Here is a 17021-nt window from a genome sequence, read left to right as displayed (position 1 = left end):
ATCGTCGAATAAGTTATTTCTGTTCGGGGACGAGCTTTACAAAAGTCGAATTATTAATGAGACTGTGCTAAATGTTGATGCAACAACAACCAAAAAAAAAAAAGAACAAGTGGGAAATTATTCAGGCGCCATATTTGTTAGCGAACTTTTAAATTGAGATGTGCGTATTTAGAGATGCGACGCTAGCAATAGTTAAGACGCATTATTGGTAACCCAGTGCTTAGTTATGGACGAGTGTTGGTTAGTTATGGACGGGTGCTGGTTAGTTATGGACGGGTTCTGGTGCTTGTTAAGGTAAGCCCGACGTAAGCGGCTCCATTGCGGAACGACCCCCATCATTGGTGGGCCGGTGTGCGATCCCCGTGTAGTGGTACGTCACGGGGGCCGGTGGGACGTCACGGGGGCCGGTCTGCCTATCGGGAGAACGCGCCTCAGGACGGAGCTGAGAGTCAGGCGGATCGTCTACAAGGGAACAGCCGAGGTGAGTCAACTGCATGATAAGTGTTAGCTATTATAACCAGTCGCTTCTGATTGTGCCTTTTCTGGTAAAGGATAATACCGGGTAGTAACCAACTGGTTGATGCTGTCCGGGTTTTATTGTTCTCGTTCATTGTGGAGCTTGTTCAGGCTCACGACACAAAGACCGGCTCGTAGAACACCCCCCCCCCCCCACATAAACACCACACCGGACCGAGAGGAGGAGACATTTTTCTGACTTTCAAATAATTGACTTCCAGTTGTTTGTTTATAGCGGTCGTAGTAGCAATGTGCGTGTGCGCGGGTAGCGTTATGCATCGTTTATTACCTCTCATACTGTTGGGTTTTGTTTACTATATGTCACATATGGTTTCCTGCTTCTTCATAGCGTTAAAACATATAGATCGCATGTGAATCGGGCTGTAGCCGCTGCACCATGCACGAAATTTAATGACAAATCCTAACTATAGACGTAAGCAATTATTTTTTACGCTTGTAAGCATTGTATGTGTTTCCCCGGTAAGTGCAGTAACGAGATTTGAGTGTAAAGTTTCCTTGACAGTGAAAGTTGAGAACTAGGACCTTTCGCGGCAAATTATGGACAACGCGAGATTTCATTTAGGTTTTTTCTATGCATTGAGGAGGAACGTGGGAGGAGGCAGCAGCATGGCTGACGTCCCCTGGATGGGGCTCAACTACAGCAAGGATCTGTGCAGACATGACAAGAGTTTGTCCTCACACCAGTAGAAGACAGACTAGTTTGGACAATTTGACATGGGAGCCCTTTCTTTTTTCCTCCACAGACAAACAATAGGGATTAAAACCCACCCACAGTCCTGTTCCAACCACCCCCCACCCCAGGAGTCATTATGGGGCAGGGGTTAATACTCCCTCTGGTTATATATTACAGCTATGGCTTGGTATTGAAGAGCATTGTGGAAAAAGCCCTCTGAAACAGATTGGAAAGGTGCATCAAAACGAACCAGAATTATGTGAAACGTGTGCTTAAGATCAAAATGCAATGTGTTGGGGGTGGATGGGAGTGATCTTTATCCTCTCTGGCTGTTACATCTCTATCTCTGCTGAGCACAACACCATGCAACACCAGTCCTCTTTTCGTTGCTGTCAATGGACCAGACGTATGTTCGTTCTCTGCTCAGAATTTCGCAGAGATCTGGATAAAAGAAGGACAAAACGGTGCAGATGACGTACCAACAGGAAAGCGTACATGAAGTCAGGCATCAGCGAAAACTGTTCACTTTGTCTTATATTTGCTGACTTATTTTATTTTGACATGACGTGAAATCTCAATCTATGATGCGTTAATGTTATGTTTTACAGACAGTACACATCAGGCTAAATCCACTTGACATATTCGCATGATCAGCCCTTATCCATGGTACTAGAGCCTAGTTGGGCTATTTTCATCATCTTCCACATCGTGGCCGGCACAGAAAAATAAGTTTGTGTTGAATATGAATATTCATAGGGAATACGATTAACTTTAAAAACAATTAGACCTATTGATTGCTTATGTGTGTCATAATTTAAAAACAAAACATCCCTGTCTTTTTTTTCCACAGTCGTCTTCTTTTTCGTCTTCTTCTTCTGAAAAAATTTAGTTTTATTTGGTTAAAACCATCCTGAATAAAACCGTGTTGCTACTTCAGATTTGTCACAGGAAGTTTATGGTTCTTGACTTCAGAAGTTCAGAAAGATGCCAACCCCTTCAGTACAGAACCCATTCTGTGGGTCGTGTTTGAAGGTAGGTTCTCCAGAGTAGCCGAGGCAACCTGCTTGCTTCTTGAAACTTTCCAAGTCCGAGTCTGTCAGAGACGATTGTTTGCACATTAGATAAAATGCATGAGCGTGAAACTCCACGTTGCCAAAAGTTTTGTCGATGTTTAGCATTTGTAAGAACGGGTAGATTTGGCTGTTGGTGCTGGTGGAGTGGAGTGCATAGCAACCATCAACGCTGGGCAGCAAACCAATCTACGATGTCCAGTTGGTGAGCAACATTTTGACTTTGTCTCCTTTGATCAACATGTTGACTCTTGACTCATAGCACTGTCCATACATCTTGTTGTCTTCAAACATCACCACTTCATTGGGATTGGACTCTGATGCAGAGAAACCGACCCAGGAGCTTTCGGGTTTTTTCTTCTTCTTCTGAAGCACTTTAGTGCTTTCATCTCATGTAAAATTGTAAAATGTTTGAATGTAATTAAAGTGTTTTTGCAAAAATTAAAAAAAATTATTATTATTATTCTTCCTCTTATTATTATTATTATTATTATTATTATTATTACTTCTCTTTTCCTTTCAGCTTGTCCCGTTAGGGGTCGCCACTGTGTCTTACCTTTCCATGTCAGCCTATCTTTTGCTTCCTGCTCTGTGACACCAACTGCCCTCATGCCTTCCTTCACTACATCCTTTTACCTTCTCTTTGGACCTCCTCTTGCCTGGTAGCTCCATTCTCAACTCCCTTTTACCAATATACCAATATATGGCAAGGTTTTATAATACTCATGAAATATTCCTTCATCACACGAAATATTCCTTCATCACACTTGATAGATTTGTGTGGTAGTCGAGTGAAAATCTTTGTGTCCCTGCAAAGGGACAACCTTGAGAAAGTTAAGTTTGCTGGCAGCAGCAGACATCGTTGCCCTTTAACCGTCCTGTACACTAATTAAAATTTGTGTAAATGTGTTGTGTACTCCAGTTGTGTGACCTCATAGCTTTACAGTTTTGTTATAATTCTGTCTAGTATTTTATGCATAACCCTGCTAGAAATCCAAGCATCCAAGACACTGAGAAGGGTGAAATCAGACACTCATCTGAAAAATGCACTGCATCCAAAACTTGATCCAGATCCATCATAAAATGAATTCACCTCACCTGATGTTAAAAATGATGATGTTTTGTGCCTTCTTTTCTCAGACAGCTGCAAGATGACGACCCAAGTGGTTGTGATTCCGTATTCCACCCCCAAGAAATACAGCCGCTTCAGTATGCTGGCGTGGGCCAACAACCTGCTGAAGACTAACTTCACAGATGTGCAGCAGATGGGTTCAGGTGATTCATCTGTACACATAGAACCAAAGCGGTTTGCCCATGTGCCTGATTTAACCAGCTATAAACACATCCTATAGATATACTATAGAGAGAAATCTCCATTCAGTCCGTACGGTCAGCTGTTATCCGTCACTGTCAAGAGAAGTTTTATTGTGAAGCAAGTACAGAAATTTACTGCTATTAAATTTGTTGGTGATGTCGCTTAACATTCGTCACAGCAATTTTTAAATGTTACATGGATGAACAGTATCGAGTTGAACTGAACTCCCGTCTTCATGCCTGTTTGATCTTGCAGGTGCATGTCACTGTCAGATCATGGATTGTGTTGTTCCCGGCTCTGTCGACATGACAAAGGTAAAATTTGATGCACAAGGTGAGGACGACTGTAAGCACAACTTCAGACTCCTTCATGAAGCCTTCAGCAAGAACGACATCACGCGGGTAAGCGCCATTCATGGTTGATTTTTTTTAAACTTTGTTCTTATATTATGCTAAGCATTAGCGTTACAGTTACCCAAAAGAACTATGGTATATTTCCCAAAATGCTAAATTAATGGGAAATTTTAAATGGCTGTAAAGCAAGTTAACATATCAAAGATGAACTCATTAAATGATTGGCTCTATAAGTGTTCTGAGCAGTGAAAGAATCCATGTATTGAAGTTAATGTCTTAAATTAGATTTTTGTGTCTTGGTTTAGACCATTCCAGTTGACCGACTCATAATGGGGGACTTCAAGAGCAACTTTGAGTTCCTGAAGTGGTTCAGAGGTTTCTATAAGGCCAATGTGAAAAGTTTAGAATACGACCCTGTGAAAGCAAGGGGCATCCTCGAGATTAGCCCCATTACTGTGACTTTTCACAATTCATGTAAGTGCAGCTTGACATTTTGCATCACCGTGATAAAAATGTACACATTTATATTTATCATATATTTTTCCCTCTCAAATTCTTCTAGGGAGATCTGAGCTAGAATCGGGCAAGGATGAGAAGGGCACTGGAATTTCAAAAGTATTTCCATACTCTGATGAATGGAAGGATATTTATGACTGGGCTGACCGTAGCGCTCTCGGCGAGGGATATACTTACTGCCACTTTTGTAACTGGAGCCTGGTCACATTTCATAAGGGCCTTCATGATCTCCAGCGACATGCAGAAACAAGAAAACACAAGAAAAGGTCTCAATCTTCTATGCACGCCAGCCAGAACAACCACCTCTCTGATCCGCTGCCCTGCAGTGACGAAGCCATTCGTTTTATCCGCAAACTCTTTCACAAAAGCTCTGCCGAAGGTGAGCAGGCGTCCAGACATTTTGCACATTGTAAACTGGGGTCAGAGTACCCCAAAGATATCACGTCTGCTTGCCAGCACACTCCTTACTGTGTTTACATTTATGAAAGGGTAACACTGGGAGAGGGCGACGCCGTCTCTGTTGTCCTTGTTGGGTTTTTTGACGTGATCGCCTCCAAGCACCGTCTCCGATTCCTGGATGCGTTTCAGTCTGTGGATGCTTCAGAAGATCGAACAGCTGCATCGGTGGTGGAAACCTTGAAAAAGTTCGGGTTACCTGTGCATAATCTTGCTGCTGTTTATTGTGACAGAAGCGGTGCCTCCTCAGAGAAAATGTGTTTGCATCTCAGGGAACTCAACCCAAACATAGTCACCTTAGGCGGGCTGTTCAGCGTCGCTGATGCTGCCTGCGATGCCGGGGTGAAGAAACTCTCCAATCAGATTCAGGAGCTGATGGCAGACATCTCTGCCCACAACGCCTCCTGCTCTACCAACAAAAACCAGCTCCAGGCTCTTTTTGGCTCAGATGTCAGCATGAACGGTCCGTTTCATCTCAACACCAGCTGCCTTAACTTCTGCCTGTTTGTCACTAAAATCCTGGAAGTATGGACGGATCTCATTTTGTACTTTCAGTCTTGCGACAAAGATGATGAGAAAGTCAAGTCGATCTGCTCCCAGCTGCAGGATCCCAAAGTCAGGGCCATATTCATGTTCCTGGAGCAGGCACTGAAGCCTCTGCTCAGTTTCCAAAGACTTGTGCAAACGCTGAAGGGAGCAGCCCGATCTGACATCGTGATCGTCCTGGAAGAGGCGAGTAACTTGCTCTGCACCTACACCTCCTGCTTCCTTCATCCTCAAGCTGCCTTTCGTTTCCTCAAAGAGCACGATGCCCAAATCCTTAAGAACGAGAGTTTCCACCTTTTGAGCCCTGAGCTCAATGTGGGAGGAAAAGCTGTGGAAGACTTTCTCAACCAGCCAGAGAACACAGGGGTGTTGTCGCTGTTACAAGAAGAGGCGCTGCGTTTCTATGTTGCATTAACGGGTGGCATCGCAGAAGAGCTGCCTCTGGACGAGGCGACGCTGAAAAGTATTGCCCAGCTGCTGAATCCCCAGAGAAAGGTGAAGACCCCCGGGAAGGCAGTCGGCGAGCTCGGGACCAAACTGGGAATCTGCTGTTCACCCGAGGAGGTCGGCCAGCTTGTCAGTGAGTTTTTTAAGTATCAGCTGGCTGAGGAAGGAGAAGAGAAGGAGGACCTGACAGCGGTTTCACTGGAGAAGCACTGGGCCCAGGTGCTGAGGAACACCCAGCAGACCTCCATCTTCAGAAAACTCATTTTGACCCTCCTGTCTTTCCCCTGTCCCCCACTGGAGACCCAGCAAGTTTTCACCAAGGTACTTTAAAATGTTTCCTCTAAATTTGTGCCCATTTTTGGAATGTCTGCTCATTGCCGTGTGCTACTTTGTCCCAGTCTTTGGAAAATGAGAACAATCTACTGTGCATGGAAAGAGATTCCTTTACAGACAGCGAGGAGGATGTCATATCCAATGGCGCCAGTGGCAAAGAAAACCTGCTTCACAGTAAATGTAAGAAGAATGTAAATGTGCTTTTTTTAATTTATGTTCTGAATAAACGTTTTTTTTGTGGATGATGACAGTGATTTTACTCACACTGTCACTGAATGGTTTATCTGGCAGTGAAACCGTGTGAAGTCCGCCTGACAAAGATCAACGGTAAGTTAAACAGTTTTAACCTTCTTATTCGCATTATCTACACTGTTGAAAAATTATGTCTTTCTTAGTGTATCCTCAGTGTATTTTTGCAATCAGACTCAGGATGTCCAGATTTGAACATGTTGTTATACAATTACGTGTATCGCTTGTAAAGTAATTTTTTCCATTTTTTTCCCCTTGGAGAACCAACAAATGAACATTACGCCTTGTGGAGAGAGGTAAAGATTTTCTTCTATTTTTCTTCGTATACGACATCTGCACAAAAGAGTAGAAGTTTGATGTTTAAAATTTACACGTAGGACTCTCCAAATAACAGGTCAAAAGTATTTTTGCTGCATCATGATATGAAAATCGGCTTCTATTAAATGAATATTCCAGTCATCATCCCCTCGGACATGTTTTTACCTTTACTCAGCGGTGTAATGAGGTGTAGTTTTCCACCGTGGTGTGTGACTGTGTGTTGTGCGCACTTCTGTCTGCATCATATGAAGCGTTATAATGGGAGTGTGTCGTCTCTCAGGGGACCACTAGGGGATGTTTCGGCTGGGAAAACAGCTTGCGCCAGAAGCCCCAGGCCCGTGCCGTGTTTCAGGCCGGTGTTAACAAGTGGGCCAAGCATGATTGTCTGGATAAGGACAGCAGAAAGAGTCTGGAGTCCCAAGATGAGGCGGTAGGTGTACTTAAGTAAACCGGCAGAAAACTCCACGACGGCCAGAGATACAGTTTGACGACGAATCTGAGTCTCATCAAATTCTTTCTCAGTTAATCTTCAAGAATAATAGGTGTAATATATAACAAAACATATAAGTAACCTAGAAAAAATGTAATTAAAATCCAAGTAATTTCCCTTCAAAGCTGTGAGGAGCATTGAATCCGTTCTTTCAAAGAAGTCCGTGGCCTTGATGTTAGTCTGGAAATTTAGTTATTTATTTTTTGATTTCTTCAGATACATCGACTAAGATTTTTTATGTTTGAGGAAATATTCACTTCAACTGAGGCTGGTCTGATTGACAGTTTCCTTTCTGCAGCAGCGCGATGTAGAAGTTAACACTTTCATTAAACTTAAAACTTCTATAGACGCTGTGGCGCTTTTTAAAGTTTGATGTCAACAAAACTGCATGTCTTATATTTAAAGGCGCATACGTGTTCACTGTCGTCAGTTGTATTGACTCGCTTTGCTGCTGCTTCCTTTTGATCCCTGTGATGGTGGGACATCATCATTTGTACAGCATTATTGTACCGGTTCACTCATCTAATGCTCCACAGGGATCATTCAAATCATCTTAATTGTTAGTCATATTGATTATTACGTTTACAATGAAATAAATGCATATCTGATGAGTGCAGTTAATGTTGGATGGACATGAGAACACTGCGGGGATTAGCAGTTAGACGTACTGTACTGACAGGAGCTCAATTCCAGCAGTGGTTTTAAATCGGGAGTTTATGTAGGCCCAATAAGATTTCATTGTTTTGCAAAAATTTTCTCACTTTGCTTTCTTGCTTTTGGGATTCCAAGCATACAACAATCTGAGGTTTTTTTGATTGAATACATGTTCTCCTAACCTTCAGTTTAATTATAATTTTGGAGGCCACATATTTGTTCTTTTGTAAGGGTCTGTGCTTTTGTCTAGAGTGACTTGTTTCGTAGGAATGTAATTTTTTACTGCGTCGTAAAATTTCTGTAACAGTTTATCCCAGCTGCCTTGAACATCCAGATATTTTAGGCACGCCAACCGGTTAATATTGAGAGCATCCTTCATAGTTGCCTCTGTCATAACACCTTTTTTTGTAGGTGGTTTCACAGGTTGATGTGAATTGAAGGGTCAAGTGGTCATGTTAAGAGGTGATGCCATGAATGTCCTTCAAATATATGAATACTAGTCTCCCATTTTGTTCAATATTCCATGTAAGGTGACAGTCTGGGATCTGTAATTCCTCTTTGGTAAATACAAAGTTGGGTTTTTTAACTTCTATGATTGCTACCAAGGTTGGTTTGTTGACCTCATTTATCATTTGGAGCTCTTCCATTTTATTTGACAATTGGTCAGCATTCAGGTAAATGCACTTGAATTTTCTGTTCCGTGAATTGTGTGTAGCTTGGTGATTATTGTTACAAAATGTGGAGCAGCATTATTGAGCCGTTCATGGAGACTACGACACCGACTTTCCAAAGAAAAGCGAGCTGAGAAAGAGAAAAGTGCAGGTGTATGTTCACTAATACACCTGCACTGCGAAAGAGGAGCTACTGACAGTACTGACTGTGAAAGAACAGACGCGAGGAGAGGGTATATTTCAACTCTTCAAAAACTTTATGGAGAAAACCCAGCTCCCAGTGGACAAACTGATTTCCATCACCACGGATGAAGCGCCTGTAATGTCTGGACGCTTGAATGGATTTATTACCAAGTGCAGGCAGGACGATGCTTTCCCTAACTTCCTGAATTACAGCATGTTCCATCAAGCGTTATGCGTTAAAATGCTCAACATGAAAAAGATCATGGATGTGGCAGTGAAGATCACTGGTTCTGTTGGCGCCAGATCTCTTCAAAAACAGCTGTTCCGGGAACATCTGGAGAAGGCTGACTGCGACCTCTCTGGGCTGTTGCTTCAACCTGACGTGAGATGCTTTAGTCGAGGGATATTCCTGCAAAGATTTCGAGATCTCTGTCTGGAGATTGAGGAGTTTTTCCATGAAACACAACTGAACATGCAGAATACAAGCAGCACCAGCCTCTGCTAGTTAATGGTGTTGTGTTGTGCATTATAGGCTCATGTAGTTAAGATATTTAGAATTCTCAGTATATTTATATACGATAATGTTAACTTGGTCATTTTATATGTAGCTCACCTGCTGACAAAGTATGAGGACCCCTGGTTTAAACTGTGTTTGACTCTCAGGTGGAAGAGACGTCTCCGTCCAGTAAACCCACACAGAGAGGACGGAGGAAATCTTCCTACAGGGTAAAACAAATGTCATCGTTTACAAAAAATGTTTTTTTGCTGCTGATACCTCTAAAATATTTTGAGTAATCGCCACCTTTCTTGTTTTTCTTCCTCACCTGCAGGACGGGAAAGGGTTCCTGACAGGTGAACTTGTGTGGGGGAAGGTGAAGGGCTTCTCCTGGTGGCCAGGAATGGTGATACCTTGGAAATCCAAATCACATCCCCACGGAATGCGGAAGGTGGAATGGTTCGGGGACGGGATGTTCTCTGAGGTCAGGAGCACGGCGCGTTCGCTCGAGCTGCAAGAGCGCTTCATGTGTCAAATGGTGTTTGACGTTTCTCTCTGTCTGTTGCAGATCTACACAGAAGGTCTGGTGTCATTCGGCGCCTTCGCCAAGTGCTTTTGCAAAAACTCCTTTGCCAGCTTGCCTCTCTACAAGGAAGCCATCTTCCAGGTCATCGAGGTACAAGACGGAAAACACCTACCTGTGTAACTTTGTAATTTGTTACAGATTTGTTTCTAAGAGGACATTATCACTTGTAGTAGGACGTTACTAAAATGCAACACAGATATTTGTTATAATACTGGAATGACATTTGAGATATATTCAGTGAAGAAGCGGAGAGGTTTTGGTCATTCCCCTGACCTCAGAGATGTTTCTGTAACTTTATGCTGTCTCTCAGAAACCAGTGACTGTTTTTCATCATCCGCAGTTAGCAGGTGAACGATGTTCTAAGTCTTTTGCCAAGGCGGAAGGAAATAAAGAGAAAGAGCTGAAGCTGATGCTGAACTGGGCTTTTGAAGGATTTCTCCCTACAGGACCTGAAGGATTCACTCCTCCTGGTAGGATTTGATTCATAATCATTGGATAATTTACTGATAATCAGATTTTCAGAAAGTTACAGCGATGTCTTAAGAGAAAAATGTTTTTTTTTTCAATTCTCAACTCTATTTTAGACGCTGCTGTTCATCAAAGTTCACCTGACTCTTCCCAGTCTGACTACCAGCCTCCAGCAAAAAGGAAATATGTTTTTAAAAATAAAGCAAATGCATCCATCATCACTTTTAACAGAGGTACCAGTTATTTTCATCCATGTCTAGACACTGCAAACAAACCAGATTTACTGCTGCTGTCATCATTGGTGATTCCTTTCATTTCACTTTACAGAAACAATTATAGAAAAGGTGAAAGAGAAAGGAAAGACAATTGAAGGTAACGTTTGTGTTAGTCATGTCTGATTTTAAATATGACACGATAGAAATATATATATATATATATATATTTTAAGGATGTAATGGTTTGTTATTCCAGATTTTTGTTTGTGTTGTGGATCATCTGAGGTTGACGTGCAGCACCCGTTGTTTGAAGGTGGTCTTTGTCTAAAATGCAAGGTAATCTGATGTCTTGTTTCGGCTTCATGTGCTCTGCTTTCCTCCATCCCAGCCCGGTTTTGTAAATGTCTAACTTTCATCTGGAACATAACTGCTGCTAACATCCCAAATGCTGTAAATCGGCTTTGTGGCTCTTTGCAGGAGAACTTCACAGAGACGCTGTATCGCTATGATGAAGACGGCTACCAGTCATATTGCACCGTGTGTTGCGCCGGCTTAGAGGTGATTCTGTGTGGCAACGCCAGCTGCTGCAGGTAAACTAAACCCTGAAACAGTCATCTTCAACTTTGTCCCAAATTAGCTATGTCATACGGGATTAATGTGAAAGATTTAAGCTGTTACCTTTAGGGTGGAAGTCTCAAAATGAGTTCTAATTTGATGTTATTTCTCAATTTTCTATCTGCACAGTTTTTTTTACATCCACCATTCTCAGATGTGGTCTGTATTTCTACCAGATGTTTCTGTAAGGACTGTCTGGACATTCTGATCGGTCCAGGAACCTTTGACAAACTGAAAGACATCGACCCCTGGAGCTGCTTGATGTGTAAACCGTCACAGTGTGAGGGGAACCTCAGACTGAGGCCGGACTGGAGCGTCAAGGTCCAAGACTTCTTTATCAACAACAGCGCCTTCGAGTTTGTACGTAACAGATTTTGTTCACATCTAACAACAACATGTCAATTTAAGGGGAAAGTAAAAAAAATAATTTTCTTTTCTCGCAGGAGCCTCACAGAGTTTATCCCTCCATCCCTGCTGATCAGCGAAGGCCAATCAAAGTGCTCTCTCTTTTTGACGGCATTGCAACAGGTTGACTTACAATATCATGTGACACGCTCTTGTTTATACATAACAGCTCAGGTCAATTCCACATATACCTGACACTGTTAAAATGGATGTATGGAAATATACGTCTTCCTCCTCTTGTTTGTCTGTTTCTAAACGCTACGTCACCTCCATAGGCTACCTCGTGCTCAAAGACCTGGGCTTAAACGTGGGGCGCTACATCGCCTCGGAGATATGTGACGATTCGATCGCTGTGGGGATGATCAAGCACGAGGGGAAGATCGAATACGTGAATGACGTTCGTACCATCACGAGGAAACATGTGAGTGTATGCTGGAGCGACGACTCGGCACAGGAAGGACCAAATCTGAGCTTTAGACTGAAACCAGTCATAAAATAGTTTAAAGTGTAGCTGTGTGTTGCAGCTGGCTGAATGGGGTCCGTTCGATCTCCTGATCGGAGGCAGTCCGTGTAACGACCTGTCCATGGTCAACCCTCTAAGAAAAGGATTATTCGGTATGAACCTTCCAAACGTACACCAATTAAGCTCACAGGAGGCGTCAGCGTCCTGATCCTCTTGCTTGTTCTTCCTCTGTTTGTCCTCTAGAGGGAACCGGAAGGCTCTTCTTCGAGTTCTACCGCATTTTGGCCATGCTGAAGCCGAAGGAGGGTGACAACCGTCCGTTCTTCTGGTTGTTTGAGAACGTTGTCTTCATGAGCGCCAACGACAAGTCAGACATCTGCAGATTTCTTGAGGTGAAAGAATTTGAATCCCACAAATAGAATATGTTGAATTTTACAACTCATCGTTTGTATTTTATCCATGTTCAGTGTAATCCAATTCTTATCGATGCGATCAAAGTCAGTCCAGCTCATAGGGCACGCTACTTTTGGGGAAATCTCCCGGGTATGAACAGGTACGTATTAATTCAAGCGTATTTTTACACTAAGAGGTAAAAACCCATTCCTGCGTGAGGTTTATAATTCCTTCATGTTTCCATTCAGACCTCTGGCTACATCTCTGGATGACAAAGTGTCCCTCCAGGATTGTCTGGAAGTCGGACGCAATGCGATGGTAGACGCCTAAAAAAAAAATCAGTCTTTGAAGTGTTTGAGACTTTGACACTGATTTGTCGTCTCTTCTTGTAGTTTGATAAAGTCCGGACGATCACAACAAAATCGAACTCCTTGCGACAGGGCAAGATGGGGCCGCTGCCTGTCAACATGAATGGCAAGGACGACTACCTGTGGTGCACCGAAATAGAACAGTAAGTAAGCGCTGTAAATCTCATGTTGGGGAACAGCTCCCTCTTGTTTATCGGTTTGTTTGGAGTAACTTCTTGTGTGGGAAACTCTTCCAGGATCTTCGGCTTCCCCAAACATTACACGGATGTGAACAACATGGGCCGAATGCAGCGGCAGAGAGTTCTGGGCCGCTCCTGGAGCGTCCCTGTCATTCGTCACCTCTTCGCCCCTCTGAAGGATTACTTCCAATGCGAACAACAACTGTGAACCTAATCCTCCATCTCTCCTCTGCCTTGTAGTTCAGACTTCTTTATCCTAATAAGACCTAATTTAGGATTAGCTTAACTTGTAGAAAGGAATTCTGTGAGTTTTCGTTCATCGACCATCCACTCGTCACCAGCAGACGCCGACACTTTTCAGGGTTTTTCCTCCCTTGATAGACGACGGTGCTGAGATCAAACATTAATGTTGCTCAGAATAAGGGCCTGAATCACGAAGCGAGATAAGACAGTTAGCCGGCCATCGTTGGGCTTAACTCAGGTTTTTGCAGCATCCTGAAGCTGGTTCACTTCTAATAAGTCACCTTCCTGCCCAGCTGGAGAATGCAAGAGAACCAAATTAACTCCGCTACCAACCGGTCAGCATCGAGGGAAAACAGAATCATGATACTTTCAAATTCAAAATGTCTTCATAGTCTTTTTGCAGTTATTTATAGTCATATTTACTGTAATTTAATTATTTGGACATGTAGTTTTTCACAATCTCCAGTGTTCGACTCTGTGAATCTAAACCGTTAATCTTGCTTCATGGTACAGACCCCAGGATGCTACCTCAACACTGCTTTAATTATTGAAACTGCCGTTACACGTTTTTTTATTGTGTATTTAACTTATAACTATGAACACATTGTTTCTACAGCATCTGTACTTTGTTAGATCGATTCCATTCTTGAACCGGACAGTTTTTAAATACGCTTTTTAAAACCTTGTTTTTTATCTGTTCTTCAGACAGCTATTTATACCAAACCAAAATCATTCTGTGTCCACTCATTGTGGAAAAACCTCCCTTGACTGTTAATCAATATTTCTACGAGTGTTTTTTTTAATGTTACTGAACATCTGCCCTGCAGAGATAGGATCACGATGATAGTTTTGCACATTTTCTTCCTTTAAAAACAAAGATTTCATGTTATAAAAGGAAAAAAAACGCACCATTATTTGGGATGACGAAAGTTGGGAAACCAGAGACTCAGTGCTGTTTTAACATGAAGGTTCCTTTATTAAAATAAATATGTGACAAGTACACAAAATGCATAATTAAAAGTGCATTTTGCAAGTCTGCGTGCAGACTTTTTATTTGTTTTGTTTTAAACAAAGATGGGGATGTTAGAAAGGATGAATAATAGAAAATAATTAAAAATTTGTGCAAATTAATCTTGAAATTATGGGGGAAAATATAAGGACAAAATTTAAATAAATGGTGTCATTGGGGTTTGGATATATTAAAGACATTAAGCTTTATTATTATTAATGTTTCACCGCCAACGGATTTGGCTGATTTGCATTAGAACTTGCCTTCAAACTTTTATACTGTAAAGAGTTTCACTAGTTTCTGCTCAGAACATTTTTTAAGAGTTAACTGGACAAAACATCTAATGACATCATTCTGTGTCAATATCTTTGTTTTTTTTACCAAAACTTTAGCTTTGATTGTTTTTCTAATTCTCTTGAATCATCAACAGTACTGTCAAGGTGTCCTTAAGTTAATATTTTAATGCACAACTGTTTTTATTGTTCAAACCAATCTTGTTAGATAATTGTGCTGCCTTAGGTTTGAATCACTGGTGCTTTCTGATGGATGGGTCCACAGTGAATGTGTTTGACTCCTTTACCTCTGACTCTGGATCTGACATCTGATTCCTGATGGTGCTACACTGGCAGTGCTGATGTCCAGTTTGTTTTACCTGTGACCTTAATCTGCACCGCCTCAAAGTGAACTTTTCTTATAGGTTGTGGTTCTCCTGTGTGTTGATTGTTAACTGTGTTTTAATGAAATAAAAAAGAAGTAGTGTGACTTATAGCTTGAAGAAAACAACAAATGGCATGTCAGGATTAACAGAAAGAAGTGTACTTGTGACTTTTCCTCAGGCATTAAACTGGAATGTCTCCTTTCCTGTGCCAAAATGTTTACTTTTTCATTTTTTTTCTGTTAGCATGTCAAATAAAACTCAAATTCAACACAGGAGTACATTGAAGCCCTTTATCACTTTAAAAGTGATGATGTTTGAGCTAATTTCCTTTTAGGGGATTTTAAAAAAACCCAATGTGTTTACTCGCTCATGTATTTTATGTCATAAAACTAATAAACTGCTCTTTTGGTTCCCTTTTTAATGATTAGCTTAATTTAATCCAAAATAGGAATAGGAATCAAATGAAAGACAACTAAAGAACATTACAATTGTCTATTAACCTCTATTTTACACCATCAGTTATCAGTGCATTAGCCCCTATCTGTGACGTCACTTCCACAACCCGGGCACACCTCATGACCTCATGTCATTTCACGGGAACTAGCCGGTTTTAGAAATTACCTATTCTCTTCCTGTTTACAGGACTATTTCTAGATACCCGCGGTGTAATCTGTCCCAGCGTGGTCGGTCGGAACTCGAGGTGAGGCGGTCGGATGTGTCCGTCTTGACTGTGGGTCTTTACACGTGGTCAACCAGGGCATGCTGTCCGTTGTTGTTGGGATTAAGTGAATGAAGGCATCTGAAGACGTGTTGAGTCTCGACCACCCACGAAAACCCCTGACTTGTTGCCTTACGTCTTCTGAAATTGTAGCAAAACACAAAACCCCTATAATCTACAATTTAAATACAAGGAAGAGCCATATAACAAAAAGTGCTGTTCCCTGACCGGGAATCGAACCCGGGCCGCGGCGGTGAGAGCGCCGAATCCTAACCACTAGACCACCAGGGAGTGCTGGAGAGTGCGATTTGTTTTTCCGTATAAAACTTTTTCCATTCATAACCCTAACCCTAACGAATTGACACAAGTACTATATTAAATTTTAGTTTGAAAACATTGGTGAGATTAATCTGATGCTTCTTGTTTCGGACAAGAAAAAAGCAATTTTACCCACAAACCGCTGGCAGTCATGTAATTTATAAAATACCAACCAAATCTGTACAGTAAATACTTCCAAAAAAAGATCAAGTCAAAAAATACTTTAACAGGCCTTTTTACTCAATACTGAGTAAAACATCACCACTTAATTTGAAAATTCATTTATTGAAGTCCATTGTGTCCGTCAGAGCAAATGTTCACTTAGAAACTGATTGTACTTCCCACGGTTTTAATATCCTTTCCATCTGAGAAGCAGTGGGACTCTGGTTGGATGCTTTTACATCCAGCTTTGTCACCCCTGGCACCTCTTCTCCCTCTTGAACCAGTCGCATCACCTCTGCAAAGGAGAGCTGCGTCCCTTTTGTCTCTGTAGAAGATTCTGCCATCAGATTCTGACTGATTTGACAGTCTGAATCCGGACCTGTCCTCTGGGCCAGCTGTCCATCGCCCACCTGCACCACACAAGAAGAAGACGTCCAGTGTTTATAGGCTGTCCGGTCTATCGGCTCCACGAACCTGAGAAGGGAGCCATGAGGTAAGGTAAGTAAAGTCAAATACTGGGTACAAAGTGTGTAAACATCAAACGTGCTAACAAATAATAATAATAATAATAATAATAATAATAATAATAATATGAGACATCATAGATTCTACACAACAGCTCACTCACAGATGAAAATTAATAAATAAATAAGTCAGGTGTCACATACCTGTTGTAAAAGAACAGTTTCATGTCCAGCGCTTTGTTTTCATCCGCGCTGCTTCCTTGAAAAGTTTTCAACCCCTCCTGAAACCGCTGATCGGCCTCGAAGTTATAAGAGTCAAATCTGGAGAAAACAGCCTCCATCTAGATTCAGATTTGACCAGAAAACAGCTGCAGTACTTCCGCTAATGGATTTTGCATCAACCAACAATCGCCACTAAGACGGAACACGCCTGAGTAGAAGAGCAGCGCT

General features: G+C 41.9%; 1 protein-coding gene and 1 non-coding gene across 2 annotated transcripts; one reads left to right on the top strand and one right to left on the bottom strand.

Annotated features, from left to right (window-relative positions):
• Positions 1–265: 265 nt before the first annotated feature.
• dnmt3ba (DNA (cytosine-5-)-methyltransferase 3 beta, duplicate a) lies at positions 266–15189 on the top strand. The gene is made up of 26 exons (XM_068324211.1): positions 266–481; positions 3421–3555; positions 3851–3996; positions 4254–4422; positions 4511–6234; positions 6312–6426; positions 6538–6573; positions 6757–6869; positions 7094–7243; positions 9475–9537; positions 9642–9791; positions 9876–9983; positions 10234–10363; positions 10478–10594; positions 10689–10733; positions 10833–10912; positions 11054–11166; positions 11368–11551; positions 11635–11719; positions 11872–12017; positions 12121–12211; positions 12303–12451; positions 12527–12612; positions 12701–12770; positions 12845–12963; positions 13057–15189. The coding sequence occupies exons 2-26, from the start codon at positions 3432–3434 to the stop codon at positions 13205–13207; spliced, it is 4464 nt and encodes a 1487-aa protein (XP_068180312.1). The 5' UTR covers positions 266–481; positions 3421–3431; the 3' UTR covers positions 13208–15189.
• A 657-nt stretch (positions 15190–15846) lies between these two features.
• trnae-cuc (transfer RNA glutamic acid (anticodon CUC)) lies at positions 15847–15918 on the bottom strand. The gene has a single exon. It is a non-coding gene; the product is annotated as a tRNA-Glu (tRNA).
• Between the last annotated feature and the right edge of the window lie 1103 nt (positions 15919–17021).

Source organism: Antennarius striatus, chromosome 2 (genome assembly GCF_040054535.1).
Source record: "Antennarius striatus isolate MH-2024 chromosome 2, ASM4005453v1, whole genome shotgun sequence".
NCBI classification, from domain to species: Eukaryota; Metazoa; Chordata; class Actinopteri; order Lophiiformes; family Antennariidae; genus Antennarius; species Antennarius striatus.
Note: the sequence above shows the minus strand (reverse complement) of the source record. Positions and strands in the feature narration are given on the sequence as shown.